General features: G+C 50.6%; 1 protein-coding gene across 1 annotated transcript; it reads right to left on the bottom strand.

Moving 5' to 3' along the window:
- Positions 1-8,870: 8,870 nt before the first annotated feature.
- Positions 8,871-13,755, bottom strand: CDK9 (cyclin dependent kinase 9). The gene is made up of 7 exons (XM_080927454.1): positions 13,090-13,755; positions 12,562-12,643; positions 11,274-11,364; positions 10,716-10,882; positions 10,430-10,601; positions 10,124-10,272; positions 8,871-9,722 (listed from the first exon to the last, which is right to left on the bottom strand). The coding sequence occupies exons 1-7, from the start codon at positions 13,518-13,520 to the stop codon at positions 9,357-9,359; spliced, it is 1,458 nt and encodes a 485-aa protein (XP_080783580.1). The 5' UTR covers positions 13,521-13,755; the 3' UTR covers positions 8,871-9,356.
- Between the last annotated feature and the right edge of the window lie 4,716 nt (positions 13,756-18,471).

Below are 18,471 nucleotides of genomic sequence, written 5' to 3' on the forward strand. Positions count from 1 at the left end.
GTTTTTTCCCTGGGGTTCCAGTCTGTAGCCCAGGAGGATGTGAACTCAAGAAACTTTCCTCTACCCACTGACTGTCTCTACAACCCTTGTGCCTCCCCGCTTTTTCTTCCAATAATCACAAAATCAGTTTGTACCTCTAGGAGAAGCTCCATCCCAGAAGCAGCGGCAGGTGGGTCTCTGTGAGTTCAAAGCCATCCTGGTCTACAGAGTGAGTTCCAGGACAGCAAAAAAAAAAGGGGGGGGGGGTCGTGCCTCACACATGCAAAGGCACTGAGATTGGTCCCTTAGCGCTATAAACAACAATACTGAAATAAAAGCATCTGTGTACCTGGTTCTGTCCCCCCAGAGGGTCTTTTTTTTTTTCCTTTAACTATCAGATTTGTAAGAAATGGCACTGGAGGTATATTGCATCTAAAGGGAGGACTTATTTCTTTGGATTCCGCGGAGTGAGGTAGAACCCAGCTTAGCTCACTTCCTCCCTATTTCTTGTTTCCTTGTTTGGTCTTCTTGTTTGTTTGTGACAGGGTCTCACTAGACAGCCTACAGTGGCCTGAAACTCCCTGTATGGTTAAGGCTTGCCTCTAACTCTCAGCAATTCTCCTGCCTCAGCTCCCCAAGTGCTAGAAATATACCTAAGGTTCAAGGAATTCAGCTGTATGCCAGGATACTTAACTTAATTTCCTTTACCTTTTCACTTCTTCCCTCTTTTATGCAGGTGTTTTGTCTGCGGTTAGGTCTTTGCAGCACCTTTGTACAGTGCCAGCTAAGGGCAGAAAAGGGGGATGGGGCTCAGATCCCCTGAACTAGAATTACAGGTGGTTGTGAGCCACCCTGTGGGTGCTGGAACCTGAACCTGTCCTCTGGAAGAGTTAAGTGCCCTTAGCTACTGAACCTTCTCTGCAGCCCTCATTTATCTTATCTTTGTCATGATAAAGCAATAGAGAGTCAGGGTTTGGCTAAGCTGAAGAACCCTTGCCTGGTGGACAGGAGCCTCAGCACCTGCCACTGGCTTCCTCTAGAGCCAGGGCTGAGGCCCTGAGTCCTTGGACTGTATACATCAGCTCTAACTGGAAACAAATGCAGACACAGAGGAGGGACACAGCACTGGAAATTCTGCCAGTCTAAACTGGTATTTTTCCAGTTGTAACGGAGAATTATAGGTGGTGACTGGGCTCTGAGCATGTCACCTGTGCCTTGGACCTTTGTATACTCTGTTGTCCCCAAGGACACTTTTCATGACTTTCCACTTACTAATTTTATTATTTTGAGGTAGGGTCTCATATATCCCACCCTGGCCTCTAGCTAGGTCACAGTATATCAAAGCTGCCTTGAACTTCTTCTGTGCAGCCTGCTTCAACCTCTCACGTGCTGGCCCCACAGGCTTCTGTCACATCCTTTCCAGTTTGTGTACACTAGAGATCCAGCCCAAGGCAGTATGCACAGCAGGCAAACACACTGCCAATGGAGTGCCACCCCCAGTCTTCAGTTATGTATTCACAGACAGCAACAACCCTGTATAGGTGACTATACCATACTGTTTCCATATACCCTTTCCTCCCTGGTGCTGGACACACACACACACACACACACACACACACACCATAGCATCATGTGGGCCCTGAGGATCAAACTTGGCAGCAAGCGCCTCTCAGCCACCGAGCCATCCATTGTGCTAGCCCACCCTCAAAGCTTTCTATACAGTTCTTACTCTGGACTCTGTCATATGTAGATGTCCCTGTGGCTGGTTGGCTTTTCAGGGCTGTGTAGTGCTCCATGTGGGGGAAGACTGTTGAGGACTTGTCCCTGTTGGCTGACCTTTAGGCTGTTCCTGGCATTTTGCTGTCACATGTGATGATATTAAAGGCATTATTACAGGTTGGAGAGATGGCTCAGCGGTTAAAAACACTGACTGCTCTTCCAGAGGTCCTGAGTTCAATTCCCAGCAACCACATGGTGGCTCATAACCGTCTGTAATAGGATCTGATGCCCTTTTCTGGTGTGTCTGAAGACAGCGACAGTGTACTCCCATACATAAAATAAACAAATCTTTAAAAAAAAAAAAGGCATCATTGCATTCTTTATATCTTCTACACATGAGAGAAGCCTGAGACTAAGAAGTACATTGACTAAGTCAAAGGCTATAGAACTAGTTCTTTAGATCCATCCTTAGATCCTCTCAGAGCAGTGCTGACACTACCCTGGGCATCAGCCACCTCATAACCCTTCTGGGAATTGGAGATTGTCTTCATTTTATAGGAGGAGAAATTGAAACTCAGAGGGATTAGGGAACCAGCAAACCCAGACTTGCTGACTAACATCTACCTTTACCCACCCCTGCCAGTCTGGTACAGTAGCACCTGCAGATTAACAATGGCTGCACCAGGGAAGCACCTGCCCTCCTCTTCCCACAGTGATCAGCTGCAAAGTAGGCTTCCCTAGGCCCTGCAATCATGCCTTCTAGAATGACTGGAGGAAACAAGTCTATGCTCGGGAGCCCATGTGCTCCCATCTCCTGCGGCAGATGATTCGGGTAACCCTGCCCTCCTGAAGGGTTCTTTTCTGGGCTTCCTGCCACTGGAGTGCTCTCTCTCTCTCTCTCTCTCTCTCTCTCTCTCTCTCTCTCCCTCTCTCTCCCTCTCTCCCTCTCCCCCCTCCCCCTCCCCCCTCCCTCCCTCTCTCTCCCTCTCCCTCTCCCCCTCCCCCCTCCCTCTCCCTCCCTCCCCCCTCCCCCTCCCCCTCCCTCTCCCTCCCTCCCTCCCTCTCCCTCTCTCCTGTCCTATGACCTTACTCTGCTCTCTGCTATCCCAGGCCTCTCTGCCACACTGGTTTCCTATGTCCTGTGATAACTTCACAGGCAGAACTGTTCCGCAGCCTCCTGTTCTCTCATCTACAGTGTCCACAGTATCTTAGAGTGCTGTGCTCATGACATCTGCCTTCTGAAAACATTAAAGCCTGCTCAAACTGGCCCAGGCCAATCTAGCTAAGGAGCATCTGTCCATCGTGGGACCACTCAGAGCTGTGGTCAGGGCTCACTCTGGGTCCCTAGGCCAAGTCCCCCCACCCCCCAGCAGCTTCCCCTCATAGGTCCATTTGACAGTCCTCTTGCTGCCCGTTTTCTGAGCCCTGAAAGTTCTCATTTAGTCCTTGTGGGTTCTACTGCCTGAGTGACCAACTCCTAACTGCATGTCAACTCCTAACTCTGCATGTCCCCGGCTTGGAGCATCGGCCTTTAGCTGATGTTCACAGATGTTCGAGATCACTTAGCACTTAGTTTAATCCTGTTAGCAGCCTGGACGGCAGTATAACCATTCTCACTACACAGAGCAGCAAACTACGGTACAGAAGTTGCTCAACTAGCCCCGGGTCATACAGAAAACTAGCCTGTGGTATTGCACTGGTCTGTCCCTCTGTGATGTAACCATGCTCTTTGTCTGTCAACCTTTTGTACCATTGAGACTTTGAAGCACATTGTTATGTTACCATTTCAAAAGAAACACTTTTCTGGGACAGGCAAGTGTTTGGAGTTCAAGGGTAGTGAGTTCCAGGACAGCCAGGGCTACATAGTGAGACCCTGCCTCAAAACAAACAAACTAACAGTAAAGGGTGTTACAGTCAGCTGGAGTGGTTCAGCACTTGAGAGGGGGAGGCAGGAGCTTCAGGAGTTCAAGGTTGTTTTTTAAAGCAGATACATCTAAAATAAAAATAAGTGAGACTCAGAAGGCCTCATACCCATGTCTGTCTTTTCCATGAAATCCAGGCAAAACTCTGCATGTGACCACAAATCTAGAAAGCAGATCATAAGAAGAGAGGGAGAGAGCTTTGAGGGAGAGGGAAATAGAGAGGAAAATGGAACATGTATGATGAAAAAGCAGAAGGTGGGGGTCGGGGAGATGGCTGGGAGGGTGAAGGCGGGGGTCGGGGAGATGGCTGGGAGGGTGAAGGCGGGGGTCGGGGAGATGGCTGGGAGGGTGAAGGCGGGGGTCGGGGAGATGGCTGGGGAGGGTGATGTGCTTGCTGCACAAGTGTGGGGACCCAAGTTTGATCCACAGCACCCATGAGAAAAGCTGGAGCCATGCTACACCAGCCCGAAATCCCCGGCTGGCAAGCAAACACGAAGGTCCCTGGAGCTCAGTTGACTGCCAGCTTCTCAAAATGTGAGCTCCAGGGGGCTGGAGAGATGGCTCAGTGGTTAAGAGCACCGACTGTTCTTCCAGAGGTCCTGAGTTCAATTCCCAGCAACCACATGGTGGCTCACAACCATCTGTAATGGGATCTGATGCCCTCTTCTGGTGTGTCTGAGGACAGCTACAGTGTACTCATATAGATATAATAAATAAATCTTTAAAAAAAAAATGTGAGCTCCAGGTTCAATGAGAGACATGAGGAAGGGGGAGAGGAAAGGAAAGGAGGACAGCATGCTGGGTCCCAGGCCAGCAGTCTTCATCTATATTGTTTTGTCTTGTCTTTTGAGATTGGGTCACCTTACATAGCCCAGGCCTTCAAGCCTCCCAATTGCTGAGATCAAAGGCATGCGCCACCATGCTAGTTTGAGTTATTTACATTTGTGTGTATCTGTGTGTGCAGCATATGTTGTATGTGCAGCAGTCATGTTTGGGCTGTGTCACTGGAGGCCAGGAGAGGGCATCACAAGCCTTTGGAACATGACTCACAGAAGTTTTCTGAGCTACCTGATGTGGATGCAGAAAACCAAATCTTGCTCGGCAAGCAAGAGCAGTGAACACACTGATGAAGTCATTCTTCAGCCTCTGGTTTTCTTTTTCTTTGTAGAGACAGGCTTTCTCTGTATAGCCCTGGCTGTTCTGGAACTCACTCTGTAGACTAAGCTGGCCTTGAACTAAGAGAGCCCCTGCCTTCTGAGTATTGAGATTAAAGGTACGGGCCACCGCCACCTGGCTGTAGTTATCTGTACGTTGAATTTCCCTAAATAATAGCAAAGTGATTTTGCTGTGTTTGAGACAAGATGAGACTGGATAGAGATGACCTTGAACTTCAGATGTTCCCGCCTCCATTTCCTGAGCATTTTGATTGTGGGCATGTGCCGCACCTGGTTTTATAGTGCATGGTAGGTAAACATTCAATGGAGCTACAGATGTCCTCCAGTCCTGCTCTGGGAGGAGTGCACATGTCCTATCTCATTTAACCCTTATGGTTGCTTCAGAGAAAGGTTGTGTTTGGAGCCCCATTTCCCAGGAAAGACAACAGGACCTAAAGCAAACAGTGGTTTTGTGATTGACAGGGTGTTAACCCAGTCTCTGCCCCAGGTTCTACCTGACTCCTGTCCCACCTGCTCCAAAAATGCTGTTAGGAGAAGGCAGTGTGTGGGGATCTGGCCTTGAGTGTTTCACCTGCCTCCTGTGAAATACAGGAAACACTGTGCTGGAGAGATAGTTCAGTGGTTAAGAGCACTGGTTGTTCTTCCAGAGATCCTGAGTTCAATCCCCAGCAACCACATGGTGGCTCACAACCATCTGTGATGGAATGGGATGCCCTCTTCTGTCATGCAGGCAGACATGCAAATCATTGAGCACTCATATACATAAGTAAACTTTAAAATTAAAAAAAAAAAGAATAAAAGCAAACAAAAACACAGGAGACACTAGCCTGCTTCTGACCACCCAGATTACCCAATGGGCAGGGTTTCTGAGGAAGTCCCAGTAGAGTGGAGAGTAGGGTTCCTAATATCTCCTGCTCAGGAAGGAGCTCCTGGTGACATGGCCTTTATTTGCCCATGACAAAGCAAGCCAAGCCAACATGAGCTCCTAGGATCTCATACCTGAAAGGAAGCAGTCTTAGCTTCAGAAGTACTCCTGGGTGGGCCCTTCCACTCCATGGCTGCTTCCCACCAGAACTTCTCAGCCACAGACCAGGACCCAGGCAGGCACCTGATGCTCTTCATCACTTGGCTCCCTAATGGGCTCAGATGACACAAGAGCCTCTGGCTGAGCCAGCTCTGCCCAGCTGGAGGGGGTCTGCAGGAGGCCCCAGGCCTTTACACCAGAGGAACGTTTACCTGACAGGTTTCCTTCTCCATCCTGAGCACAGTCCAGTAACTTTTCTGGCCAGTTCTAGCTGGTGTCCCCACCACAGGGCTAGCTGCACCCCCTTTCGAGTTAAATAACAACTGGATGGAGGGTAAAGGTCGGCAGTGGGGGTAGGGAGGGTGGCAGGAGGCAGGGATATCTGGAAGATGTCCATGCCCTGGGGTTGGCCTTCTTGCTCAGGTGAGACTGGCTCTACCTGGCCTCTTCTAGTCCTCTTTGTCACAGCCCACCTCCTCTTACAGTTGGACCCATTTGACCCTCATATTACCTGGCAGGGATGAATAGAGCAAAGAAACACTGGTGCAGCATGGGAATGAGGTAACCTTGACCCAGTTCAAGTTTACTGGAAAAGAAGCCTTGTTTTACCAGATCAATTGGTTAAAAAAAAAAAAAAAAAAAAAAAAAAGTCAGGACACATGACAAAGTCCTTGAAGTGCAGGTGACATCAGGAGAATGAGTTCAGGCCTTCTCTAGTGTTTCTGACTCAGTCCAATGTGTACCAGACTGGAACACAGGGGTGAAAGAGCTAGGAATTATAATAGGGCATCTGGAAGCGAGCCTAGCTCCTTCCTACGGTGAGGAAGAAGCTTGAGTCAGCTGCTTCAGGGGTTTTTACAGAAACTTTAATTTCATGTGTACATGTGTTGTGTGTGTGCACCACAGAGCATATGTGAAGGTCAGAGGACAACCTGCAGCAATCGGTCGTGGAGATGGAACTTGGGTCATGAGGCTTTGTCAGGAACTTTCACCACAGCGGCCATTTCAGCAGCCCAGCTCCAGAGTTTCAGGCCTGCTTTGCAGCTTCATGGGTAAAAACATCAATTAGGAAACAGAGGCATGGAAGGTCGGAGCCACCCTCTTGCACCAAGTTCCAAAGTGTGGCTCTTTCTATTGTGCCCGCTCCAACCTCAAAAGCCTGAGATCTTTGTTCCCACACCTAGCCTGAAGTCCTCGGCTACTCTGGACATTCCTCATTCTGCATTTTGAGGCCATGACTTTGTAATGAATGTAAATGTTCACACCTGCTTGCGTGAGTATCATGTTCACGTGTGTGCGCAAGGTTGACACAGGTGTCTTCAACTGCTTGTTTTCTCTTTTCAGACAGGGTCTCACTCTGAACCTGAAATTACCGATTCAGCCTGACTAGCTGGCAGAAAGCCACAGAACCCCTCTTTCGCCTCCTTAGTGCTCAGAAGGAACCACTGTGCTCAACTTGTTTATGTAGGTGATGAGGGTCAAACTCAGGTCCTGTGCTTGGACAGACTTTACTGACTGGGAGTCTCCCTAAGCCTTCACTGTTTAATAGAACCTACTCCATCAGAGTGACTGGAACCTACTAGAGCCTGAGTTTCCAGCCATGAAACACACTAGGAAAATGGTGACGGGAGATGTAGGCTGTGGTGAGGACTGACTCCAACAATAGATCTATTATACACAGTGACTTCCAGGAAGCTTCTGAGAAGTCAGTGAAGAGAAACTCTGATGTGGCTCAGTGGTAGAGCACTTGCCCAGCTCTGGGTCCAGGATCTAGTAAAGTGGATACTTCAGGGGAGATATTCTGAAACAGAAGAGCTCTATTAGCTTGTCTTCATGTTACTGAGTGTTTAAAACCTGCTGGAAGCCAAAGACTGTTCTAACTTCTAGTTACACCGGCTTAAATAATGTCCTCTCCAATCATGTTTTAGGAATGGGACCAGAGTGGGCAGGGTCACAGGCAGGAAGAGGGGTCTCTGCAGACCTGATTAAAATGGAGTCATCCTGGGCTGTAAACCCAACAATGGATGTCCTCATAGATAAACAAAAATGCTAAGGGATGTTTTCGCAAATCAGGATTGCTATGTAAATGGAGGTGTACATCTGTAATCCTAGCTCCCTAAAGGAAGCAGGGAGATCTGCCGTTGACACCCTTGTCTCAAAATAAAGGGCTGAGAGATGGCTGAGCACTGAAAGCTCTAGCTGTAATCCAAAGGACACTGGTTCAGTTTCCAGCATGTACCACCACCTGAGGTTCCAAGGGAATCATCCCTCTTTTGACCTCCCTGGGTACCAGGAATACATAGTGTATAGACACGCAGAGAAAAAAAGAAAATACAAAAATCACAGGCCAAAAACACAGGGTGTCAGTTTGCAGAGCTGGAGAGACCTAAGACTGACTGACTGTCCCTGAGAACTCCAGCAGGAAGTGACTGCCAACCTGCCATGAATTCTGGCCAAAATTGTCCTTTACAGCCAGTGCTGTGATGTTACTAGAACCCTGCAACACTCTTTGGGGTATCTGTTACCTAGGTTAGTCCAAGGGTCCCCACTCTGTGTCCTCACAATGATCCCATCTCCACAATGGCCTTTCTTCCTGTCCTCGACATCACCCTGACTCATGTTACAGCCACCCCTGCCCATGACCCTGCCCTGCTTCCCTCAAGTCCTGGAACTACAAGCTACACCTGTAATTCCACTGTCACTCCAGTGACTTGGAAGTCTGCACTGTCCTGCTTATGAAAGGACTTATGAGCCAAAGCAGCACAGGCCCAGCAGCTCATTGAGGCTGCAGCTTACAAGAGACTTACCGACACCAAGCATAGGACACTGGGCACCGTGGCCATGACTTCTGGGGGTGAGGTGTGTTGTAGAAGGTACCCAGGAGAGGAGGGGAAGGCAAACCTGGGGAACTACAGAGTATTAGGTGGTAAAAAAGCAGGACTGGCAGTGTCTTGGATGACCAAACCCTTGATATAGCTGTAGGACAAGAACCGAGGAACAGGAACACAAGGAAATGCAGCCATTTACTTAAAAAAGAAAACCAACTTTTAATTTAACCAATCAAACTGCATCCAGGAATGTCTCTAAAATGAACAAAACAAAATTCTCCTTTTAAAGGAACCAAGAGTTTATGCCAGCCCCACACTCCTAAGGTCTATATCAAAAGTAGCCCATTCCGGAGGTGCCTCTGTCCTTCACATTCCCATCCAGAGGAAGGGCTGGGGATGGTGAGGAGCCTGTGCCTTCCTTCCATTATGCAAGAAGTTCTTAGAAAGTCACAGTGGGTGAGCCTCTCCCACCTTGCTTTGTGTCCACGCTGAGACCTCCAGAGAGGGGCAGCAGGAGAGCCCCAGCATTCCTCAGGGTTCACAGCCAATGCTCCACCCCAGTCCACTCAGGCAGCTGCTCCCAGTGCCAGGGTGGAGAGTTGATATGTATGTTCCATCATGTCACAGAATGACTGACGTTCCACAGAAGTCACAGAGCAGAAGAAGCAATCCACCCCTAACCTAAAAACACCACCAGCCAGTGCTAGCCTCAGAAGACACGTTCAAATTCTGTCTGGTTGGTAGTGGCGGGATTTCGGCTCTGGTTAGTGGACTGCTGAGTGATCTGGCTCCCCTTCCGTCGTGGCGGTGCCAGGTACTCAAACATAGATGTCAAGTGAGTAGACAACATGCCCTTGAGGTCTGAGGGCATGGGGTCTGACCAGAAGAAGTCGTGGTTGAGGGCGTCATCACTGTCAATCCGCTGTGCAGGGTCCAGCACCAGCAGCTTGTCAATGAGGTCCAGAGCATAGGGGTCCCGCACATAGGCCTTTAGACGGTCCTTCACCTTCCGCTTCTGGCCCTTGACTAGTTCCAGCTTTTCAAATAGCTCGTACTTGTCCACATTTGGCCACACCTAAGAGAGATATTGAGGAGATTGGAACTGGAGGGAAGAATGCAATCTAAGACAACAGGGTTAGATCTCTAAAGGAACGCCCCTGATCTCCCCTCCATCGCAGAGAATCAGATGTCTTCAAGTTGAAAGCAACAGTCACTGGATGCAGCACACTTCCTAGTATAAATGTGCCAGCCTATTCATGCTCATTCCTATCTTACAAACAGAACAAAAAGCAAATCTTGGTGCTTTGGTTTTTCTCAGGTACTCTGATATAGCAACAAAGAGCCCATAAAAACCAAACAGCAGGCCTATGGTCTCCACCTATCAGCATTCTTTACAGAAAGGACTTCTCTCTCCACTACTGGCCAGAAGAACCTGGGCCTCTACATCCCCTAAGAACACTCAATTTGGTTACTCACCTCTGGAGTGATGGAGCCACAGAGCTGGCTGATGAGGGCAAGCTGGTGCTGCTCCGTGTTACCCTGCATGATAGGGCTTCGAGTCCACATCTCTGCCATGATGCACCCAGCACCCCAAAGGTCAATGGGTGGGCCATAGTCCCGCTCTCCTGAGAAGAAGAGGGTACCGGGAGTGCCTCTTAAGCTCTAAGGCCTCCTGGGACTCCATGTCCCAGGGCTGATGGCTCAAGAGGGCCCCGGCAATGGGGGCTGTGGCCAGGTATGTACCCGGCCCCTGCCTCCCTCTGCCCGCTCGGGAGTCCTCACCGAGCAATAGCTCCGGAGGCCGGTACCACAATGTCACCACACGGTTAGTGTATCGGTTGGGCTGGCTATTCTTAGCTAGGCTGAAGGCACGGGCCAGCCCAAAATCTGCCAGCTTTAGGACCCCATCCCGGGTAATGAGCACATTGGCAGCCTTCATGTCCCTGTGCAGGATCTACAGAGAGGACACACAAGAGCTCAGTCAGGTTTCACAGTATCCTGGAGCCCCATCCACATAGCAGTTAAGAGCAAAGCAGCCCCAGTCTGCCCTCCAGACACCAGGCCCCACCTTGTTCCTGTGGATGTAGTAGAGGCCGTTCAGCAGCATCTGCATCACTCTCTTGATCTCAGACAATGTGAACTTGACTAAGACGTTGCTCAGCAGCCCAGCAAGGTCATGCTCACAGAAGTCGAACACCAGATAGATGCTGCCCTTGCAGCGGTTATAGGGTGAAGCTGATGCAGAATGGGCAGGAAAAAAATAAAAATAAAAAACTCACATCTACCTTATGTTCCACAGCCAACTCCCAGCCCTCCAACCCACAAACACCCAACTCCAACAAAGACCAAAGGAGCTGGGTGTTCAGTGGCGACACACGCCTTTAATCCCAGCACTTGGGAGGCAGAGGTAGGTGGACCTCTGAGTGTGAGACCAGTCTGGTGTATGGAGCAAGGTCCAGGACAGCCAGGGCTACACAGAGCAACCCTGTCTCAAAAAAAAAAAAAAAAAAAAAAAAACAATCGAGAAGCCATGATGAGTCTGGGCCAGGAGGATGCATTTTAAATACATCCACCTTAGGAATGCAAACCTCAAGCTTCACTTTCTCCCAAGAGCCAAACAACATACCTTTGGTTCGACAAATCTCAATTAGGTTGACCACATTCTCATGCTTTAGGAGCTGTAGAATCTTGATTTCCCGCAAGGCTGTAATGGGGAACTAGGGAGGAGAAACAGAAGAAGTGGTCAAAATTGAGAGTGCAACAGACAGGGAACTGGTGCGTGTTGTGGTCTACACTGAGGGAAGGAGGTTGAAAGGCGGTGAGAGTATGTTTTCTGTGTGATGTCTCCTGTTTGGAAACTAATCCCAGGATCAGGAGTCAGACAGAACTGCCCAAGTTCAAGGTCAGCCTGGTTAGTTGAGCTCCTGCTTCAAAAGGCAAGGAAGGGGGGGGGGAATATATGTATTCATCTGTAACCAGCCTTTGTAAGCATAAAATAAGTGAACACACATATTTCAAGGAGCTGCTAGATTTTGCCATCTAGACAACCGTGGCCTTGAACTTGTGTGTGAACAGTCTCTTTTCCTTGGCCTTGTAAGTGCTCGAATTATAATAATAACCCTCTATGCCAGGCTAGGAATTTATTTCAGACAACCCAAGTAGAGATACAATTTTTGGCACTAACACTTAAGGTTAAGATAAAGAATTTCCTGGGACTGGAGATAGCAGTTGATCCTCTGTGAGCCCGAGAACAGCCTGGACCAAACAGTGAGTTCCCAAACAGTTGGGGCTACAGAGAGATTTTTTTTATATCAAACCAAACTTATGTACAGTCCCTATTTCAGGGAAACACACAAAAACATGTACACACACCACAATATTCTGGTTCTTCCAGAAGAACCAGGTTCAATCCCAGTACTCACATGGTGAATCTTTCCCACTCTAGTCCCAAATGACCCAAGGCAGCCTAGCATACCTTTCTAGCCTCCTCAGGAACCAGACAAGCATGCTGCACATAGCCAGGGCAGAAAACAAAATGCCCATAGACACAAAGTAAGACAAACAGCTTTTTCCTTACAAAGAAAATGCTGTACTAAAGCTGAGAACAACACGCTTCAAAACATCACCTTAAGCTTAGTTGCCCTTTTAAACCGCCTGTGCACAAATTGTCCCTTCATACAAAACAAAATTAAAATGCTAAGCTAAGCTGAAAGTTTTCAAAGACCCAACTTCCAGAGTCAACGAGCGCTTCCTTCAAAGCACAGGCTCTCTCGGTTGGCTCTCAACAGACTTTGCCACTAAAACTCAAAAGTCTAAATGAGAAGCCAAATTTCTTGTTACACGGAAAGTCGAAAAAACACTAGGTGGAATCTCAGCATAGGTTAGAAGGTCGGCCCAGTGGTCCACTCACTTACCCCCTCCTTCTCGTTCTCCATCAACACTTTCTTCAGAGCCACTTTCTGGCCCGTTTGACGGTGCTTGGCTTTAAATACTTCCCTGCGGGCACAGAGAAAAACCCAAAGGACCCATTAGGCATTTCCGCAGGGACTGCCCCTCCCCCACGCGAAAAGGAGCAGCGGGAGACCAGACAAGGTGGGGTTCGGCCCGGGACTCCCGTACGCAATTATTCCACACCACGTGTTTTCTGTCCTCCCAGCCTCTGCTTTTACTCCTACTCGGCCCCTACTCCTTCCCCAGAGGTGTCCGTTCACATTCTGTGCGCCTCTCAGCAACCCTACCCAACCCCCATCACCGGCCTCAAGCTCCTCCCCGCCAGTCGGCTCGGTTAGGCCCGGAGCGCCTGCGGTGCGGCCTAGCACGACCAGGCAAAAACCAAAGAAACAGAAGCTTCCGGACCACCTCGGCCCGAGCCCTGAACGACCCGACGTCGGCCCTGAAAAGTGCAGGTCCTGGGCTCCCGGTCCCACGCGGCCTAATCTTACCCGAATGTGCCTTGGCCGATCTTGGCAAGTTTTTCATACTTGGTGACCTCATCGCAAAACGGGCATTCCACTGAGTCGTACTGCTTGGCCATGGCCGCCTCCAGCGCACCGCCGCCGCCCCCAGCCGCAGCTCCCGCCGCTCCCGGTCCCGCCACACTCCAGGCCCCTCCGCGGCCGCGCCACTTCCGCCTCCAAGGCCACTTCCGGCCTCGAGGTGCCGAGCCCGCCTCTTCCGGTCTCCGCCCGCCGCCAGGCCCCCTGGGACTTGTAGTTCCCGGGAGGCCAGGGGGAGCCGGAGCTGCAGAGGAGCCTCCGCCGCCGCCACTGCCCCCGCCTCCGCCTCCGCCGCCAGTGCTGTTGGCGGCCCCAATCGGGGGCGCAGGGAGCCGTGGTGCTGGGGCTGGAGCTCGCGGCGGTGCGTCCCGCTGCATTGGCCCGGGCCGTGCTGCTGCCGTAGCTGCTGCCGCTCTGGCTCCCGATCCGGGGCCAGCCGCAGTGCCCTGCTCCTCCTCCTCCGACGGCGCCGCCTCCGCCGGGCTGCGCGGGGCGGCGGGTGAGGGGGGAGGCCTGGGGGCAGAGGCTCCCTGGCCAAACCCGGCTCGGGGCGGCCGGGCAAGGGGGCGAGATAGGAATAGCAGACGAAGAGGCGGCCCGAGAGTCCGGGAGGGGGCGCGTTATAAAGGGGGAGGTGCCCGTCCTGGCCTCCCTTCCCCTCCCCCTCCGCCCGCCCCCTCCCTCCCTCTTCCCACCCTCCGCGGCCGCACCTGCCGCCGCCTCCCGCCCTCCCGCCCTCCCGCTCCCAGTCCAGCGTCCGCCCTCGGTGCGTCACTGCTCGCAGCCCCTCCTCTGCCTTTGGAGGTGGGGCTCCGCACTAGACACCTGCCTGCGGCGCCCTACTGCGTGCCTCAGTTTACCCCCCTAATGCCAGCTGCCACAGAATGGCCCTACTTCCATGGCTAGGAGGGTGCTCCTGGTGAGGCGAAGGCAAGAGGTGCCGAGGGAGCGGCCTAAAGCCCGGGGAAGAGAGAACTGCCCCCGCTGCCGCCTCCGTCGTCTCAGCCACCCGCCGTTGACATGGCAACTGACGACCGCCAGGGGGCGCGGTGACACTGTAGGCGGCCAGCGAGCAACGCTCAGGCCTAAACCCTGGATCCTGTGTCAGGAAGGCAAGGATGATCAGTATACTACCTTCCTTCACAGAGCTGCGCCAAAGCTGGTCTATCCTGAGTCAATCATCCCAAAAATTGTTAACATTGAACCGGCACTCCTGTGTGCTTTTGAAATGCTGGGCGTGAGCTAATCCCAGCATTTAGCAGAGGCAGGTGGATCTCGGAGTTCGAGGCCAGCCTGATCTACAGAGTGAGTTCTAGGACAGCCAGGAAAAAAAAAATAACAGTAACAGAGAGACACAGAGATCGAGAGAGAGAAACTGGACGTTCCCGTTAAATCCTGAACCAAGCCTGTGAACTGTATTTCACAGAAGAAAATGTGAACCCATTTTACAGAAGAAATCACAGAGCAGAAACCAGAGGTTGTCTGCTCATGTGATAAGGCTGGCTCTAGCACTTATGAAGAGTTTGTCATGCCTCACAATTAGTGTGTTTGAGGCCTGCCAACCTTATCCAGGCTGGATAAACACTGTTACCCTAAGACTCCCAGTTTGACCCTTTCCCATAGCGCCTTGCTGTTCCCAGGAGCCTCCAGACAAGTCCACAAAGCTGTCTTTTTACCTTCTCAATCTGCCCCCTCCTTTCTGTCAACACTCCTACCAAAGATGGACCCCAAATCCTGCTCCCCCAGCCTAGCTTTACAGGTCCCATTCCAACGTGCTCCAGATCATTCTGAATTCTGTTATGTCTCCCTCTACCATTTGAAATCCTGAGCCTGCCATGGCCAATCTTTCCAGTGTTTACCTCCTGTGCTGGGGTCCTGCAAACTGCCTTCTGTTTCGGTTTCCCAATCCCTCTTGTCCTCAGAGCCTCACCCCACTCTCCAGGGTCAGCTGCGGCCTTCCTGTTTGCTTCCACCTCTTGTTTGAGACAGGTCCTGGCTGGTCTGATGCTCACATAGTCTAGGCTGACCACTGAACTTCAGGCATCCCTCTTGCTTTTATCCCACGCTGTCTGGGCTTGGAGGTTCTTGGAAGGAGGAGTGGTTTTGTTGACCCTGGTGTCTCAGAGGACCTGCTGTGAGAAGGGTCCTGCTAGGAAGATTTTTCAAGATTCTCCATAGAGCCAGCCATGGCTTTGGGAAATCAAGCCGTATGACAGGGAGTGACCCAGAGCCTATTTTCATGGCTACACTGCTTATCTGAAACAAGAAGTAAGGGGGCGGGGGGCGGGGAGGGACAACAACTAGGGGTAAGAAGGAGAGAGTAATTGCATTAATTACAATGATAGAAAGTGGCTAAGGCCTGCACTCAGCCCTGTACAGGAGTCATTTCTATTGCCAGTCATAGGCAAGGGTCAGTGCTATGACCTCCCCTGTCATAAGGACCCTGACACTCAGGTGAGATGGCTGGGCCATGGTCACACAGCCAGCCAGTGGCCACACTAGCTTTGAACCAAGTAAGTTTGGCATAAACTCCCGACAAGGCCTCTCTCAATCTGGTCTTAACACGAAACCATGGCAAAACTTGGGAATGGTGTCACCTGCCTCGTGCTCCAGGGAGATGTGGCAGATAATGGCACTGGTGGCCTTGGTCTTTCCAGGGTTTATGTAGATGCTACTATCAGATTTTTAGGCGGCAGCTGGTGCCTGTTTCTCATGAGCTCTCCCTAAGTCACATCCTGTGGGCAGAGAGACTTTAGCAGGGTTTCCTGTGATGTTGTCACCTCTGCCCCCAACAAGAGCTCTGACATCTTCTAGTCACTTCCTCAGAGTCATGGTTCCTTAGCCCTCCACGGGGAGGCAATGGTGATCTGGAGGCTTTGGAAGACTGCCCAGTTCTGGAGTCCTGGCTCTCCACCCCTGATAAATCCAGGAGGGAACCAGAGAGAAATGAGCTATTTCGAATCCACTTTGGCTTCTGCTTTGTTGGCTGCAAATAATGCCTGCTTCCTGTGGATTGCCAAAACCACCAAGACCTAGCATGTGACCAGCCTCTGTCAACACCTGCAGACTGGCTGGCTGATGACACCCCTCAGGAGTCTCTTATATGGCCATTTAACAGCTAAGGAAGCCAGGTCTGGTGGCAGAGAACTGGAATCCCAGCTCCTAAAGAGACTGAAACAGGAAAGTTTAAAGTTCAGGGCTTGTCTGGGTTAAAGAGTACGTTCGAAGCCAGTTAAGAGCCTCGGTGAGACCTTGTCTTAAAAATGAAAAAATAAAGCCAGGTATGGCACACACGTTTAATCTCAGCACTCCGAAGGCAGAATCAGATGAATCTCTGTGAGTTTGAGACAGGCTAGTCTACACAGTGAGCTTCAGGTCAGCCAGAACTACATAACAACAACCTGTCTCAAAAAATAATGTGCACACTTTTAATCTCAGCACTTGAGATTAATGCACAGAGGCAACAGATCTCTGTAACTTTCATTCTTTCAACTCCTATTTTTAGTGATGGCTCTTAACTGCTTTAACCTTCCTTTTAGCCCATCACCCACTGGACAAGAAAAGATGGGGGGTGGGGGATGTTTAGAAAGGTTCTTTGGAGCAACTCATTTCTGTGTTGTCTGGAAATCAGCAGTTCAGTTCACAGGTTAGCAGTGGCAGCTTGATCCGCTCGCAAACACCTCACGGATGCACCAGCGGTCCGGTTCAGTAGAGTCGGGATAGCAAACACAAAGTCAGCAGGGGTGGTACTACGTAGCAGAGACAGTTGGGCCTCAGCTTTGGCTCCAGTCAGCTGGAGGGACCAGGAGGAGTAGCAGGAGAAGTTCCTGGCTGTGTCTCTCTCAGGGAAATGATCACTGAAGATACGAGACCAACAAATGTTATGCAGCGAGCTGTACCAGCAAGCCAGGCTCAGCCCCCTTCACTGTCCGTCAAGTCCTTTTTTATCCCTCTCCAAACATCACGTATCCTCCACTGGTCTTGCTTCAGCACGTGCGTCTGTCTCAGCTGACATCACTTTGCCTATCAGCCAGAGTCTAGCACACCACCAGAAGTTTGGTGTATTTTCTGACAAGTGCCGCTCAGTTATGCAATGTAATGCAGACTAATGCGTGTGTGTTGTTAGCAAAAACTCCTTCATCACGTGCCCTTCCACGTGTTTGCTTTAGCAGAACATCCTCTCTCCTGTGTCTGCTTCAGTGAAATGTTCCTTCACAAGTCTGCCTTAGTCTTACACCTATGACCCCTTCAGCTAAACATTCCTTAGTGTGTTTGCCCCAGCAAAATACCATCCAAATGACTTTCCAAAGAACCCTTAAGTTTCCACTTCAGAGCTCTATGAGCTCAAGGTCAGCCTGGTCTACAGAGCTAGTTACAGAGCTGCACTAAGAAACCCTGCCTGGGGGGAAGAAAAGCAGTGTCTATATATTTGAATGCCTAATCACCGGAGTAGAACTGTTTGAAAGGATTAGAAGGTTTGGGAACTGTAGCCATATTGGAACAGGCATGGCCTTGTTAGAGCTAGTCTGTCTCTTGGGGCAGGCTTTGAGGTTTCAAAAGCCCAAACCAGGCTCATCTCTTTCTGTCTGCTACGTACAGGATGTAGCTCTCGGCTACTGCTCCAGTGCCATGCCTGCTGCCTTGGTCCTGCCATGGTCCTCACTGTGATGTTGATAAGCTAGGCCTCTGAAACTGTAAGCAAACTTAGAGTTAAATGCTTTCCTTCAAAATGGCTGCCTTGCTCATGGTGCCTTTCCTTTTCTTTATTTTTTCTTTTCAAAGATTTATCTATTTTATTTATGAGTACGCTGTAGCTGTCCTCAGACACACCAGAAGAGGGCATCAGGTCTCATTACAGATGATTGTGAACCACCATGAGGTTGCTGGGAATTGAACCCAGGACCTCTGAAAGAGCAGTCAGTGCTCTTAACCGCTGAGCCATCTCTCCAGCCCCATGGTATCTTTTCATAGCAACGGAACAGTCTGTAAACGCCTGGGCCCTGCTTTACCCTCCCAAGCTTGGGTAGGGTTAGGGTCTGTGGAGGGGAAGTGAAAGCAGGCTTGTTTAAGATGCGAACACGTGAGCTATTCGCTGTGAGTATGCTCACTAGCGCAGGGATACGGAACAGAGAACAGTTTGTGATACCGCGGGCCCCATCCATCCATGGAAGTTCTGCTCCTCTTGGTCTTGCTGCCGCTGCCTGGCCCTGTGTGGACACACATCATTTTACTGAAGCCCTCTAAGGAGCCTGCTGTGACTGGATACAAGTGACACAAGAAGAAACAGGCTCAGCAGCCTGGCTAGAGCCACTCAACTAAAGAACTGTG

This window comes from Micromys minutus (assembly GCF_963924665.1).
Source record: "Micromys minutus genome assembly, chromosome: 13".
In the NCBI taxonomy this organism is placed as follows: Eukaryota; Metazoa; Chordata; class Mammalia; order Rodentia; family Muridae; genus Micromys; species Micromys minutus.

Excerpts from the sequence above, each read along its gene's own strand:
- CDK9 (XM_080927454.1), bottom strand. The coding sequence starts at position 13,520 with ATGCAGCGGGACGCACCGCCGCGAGCTCCAGCCCCAGCACCACGGCTC. Across the intron at positions 11,365-12,561 it reads TGGAGAACGAGAAGGAGGGG|TTCCCCATTACAGCCTTGCG; the intron begins GTAAGTGAGTGG and ends TCTCCTCCCTAG. Across the intron at positions 10,883-11,273 it reads TGAGATTTGTCGAACCAAAG|CTTCACCCTATAACCGCTGC; the intron begins GTATGTTGTTTG and ends ATTCTGCATCAG.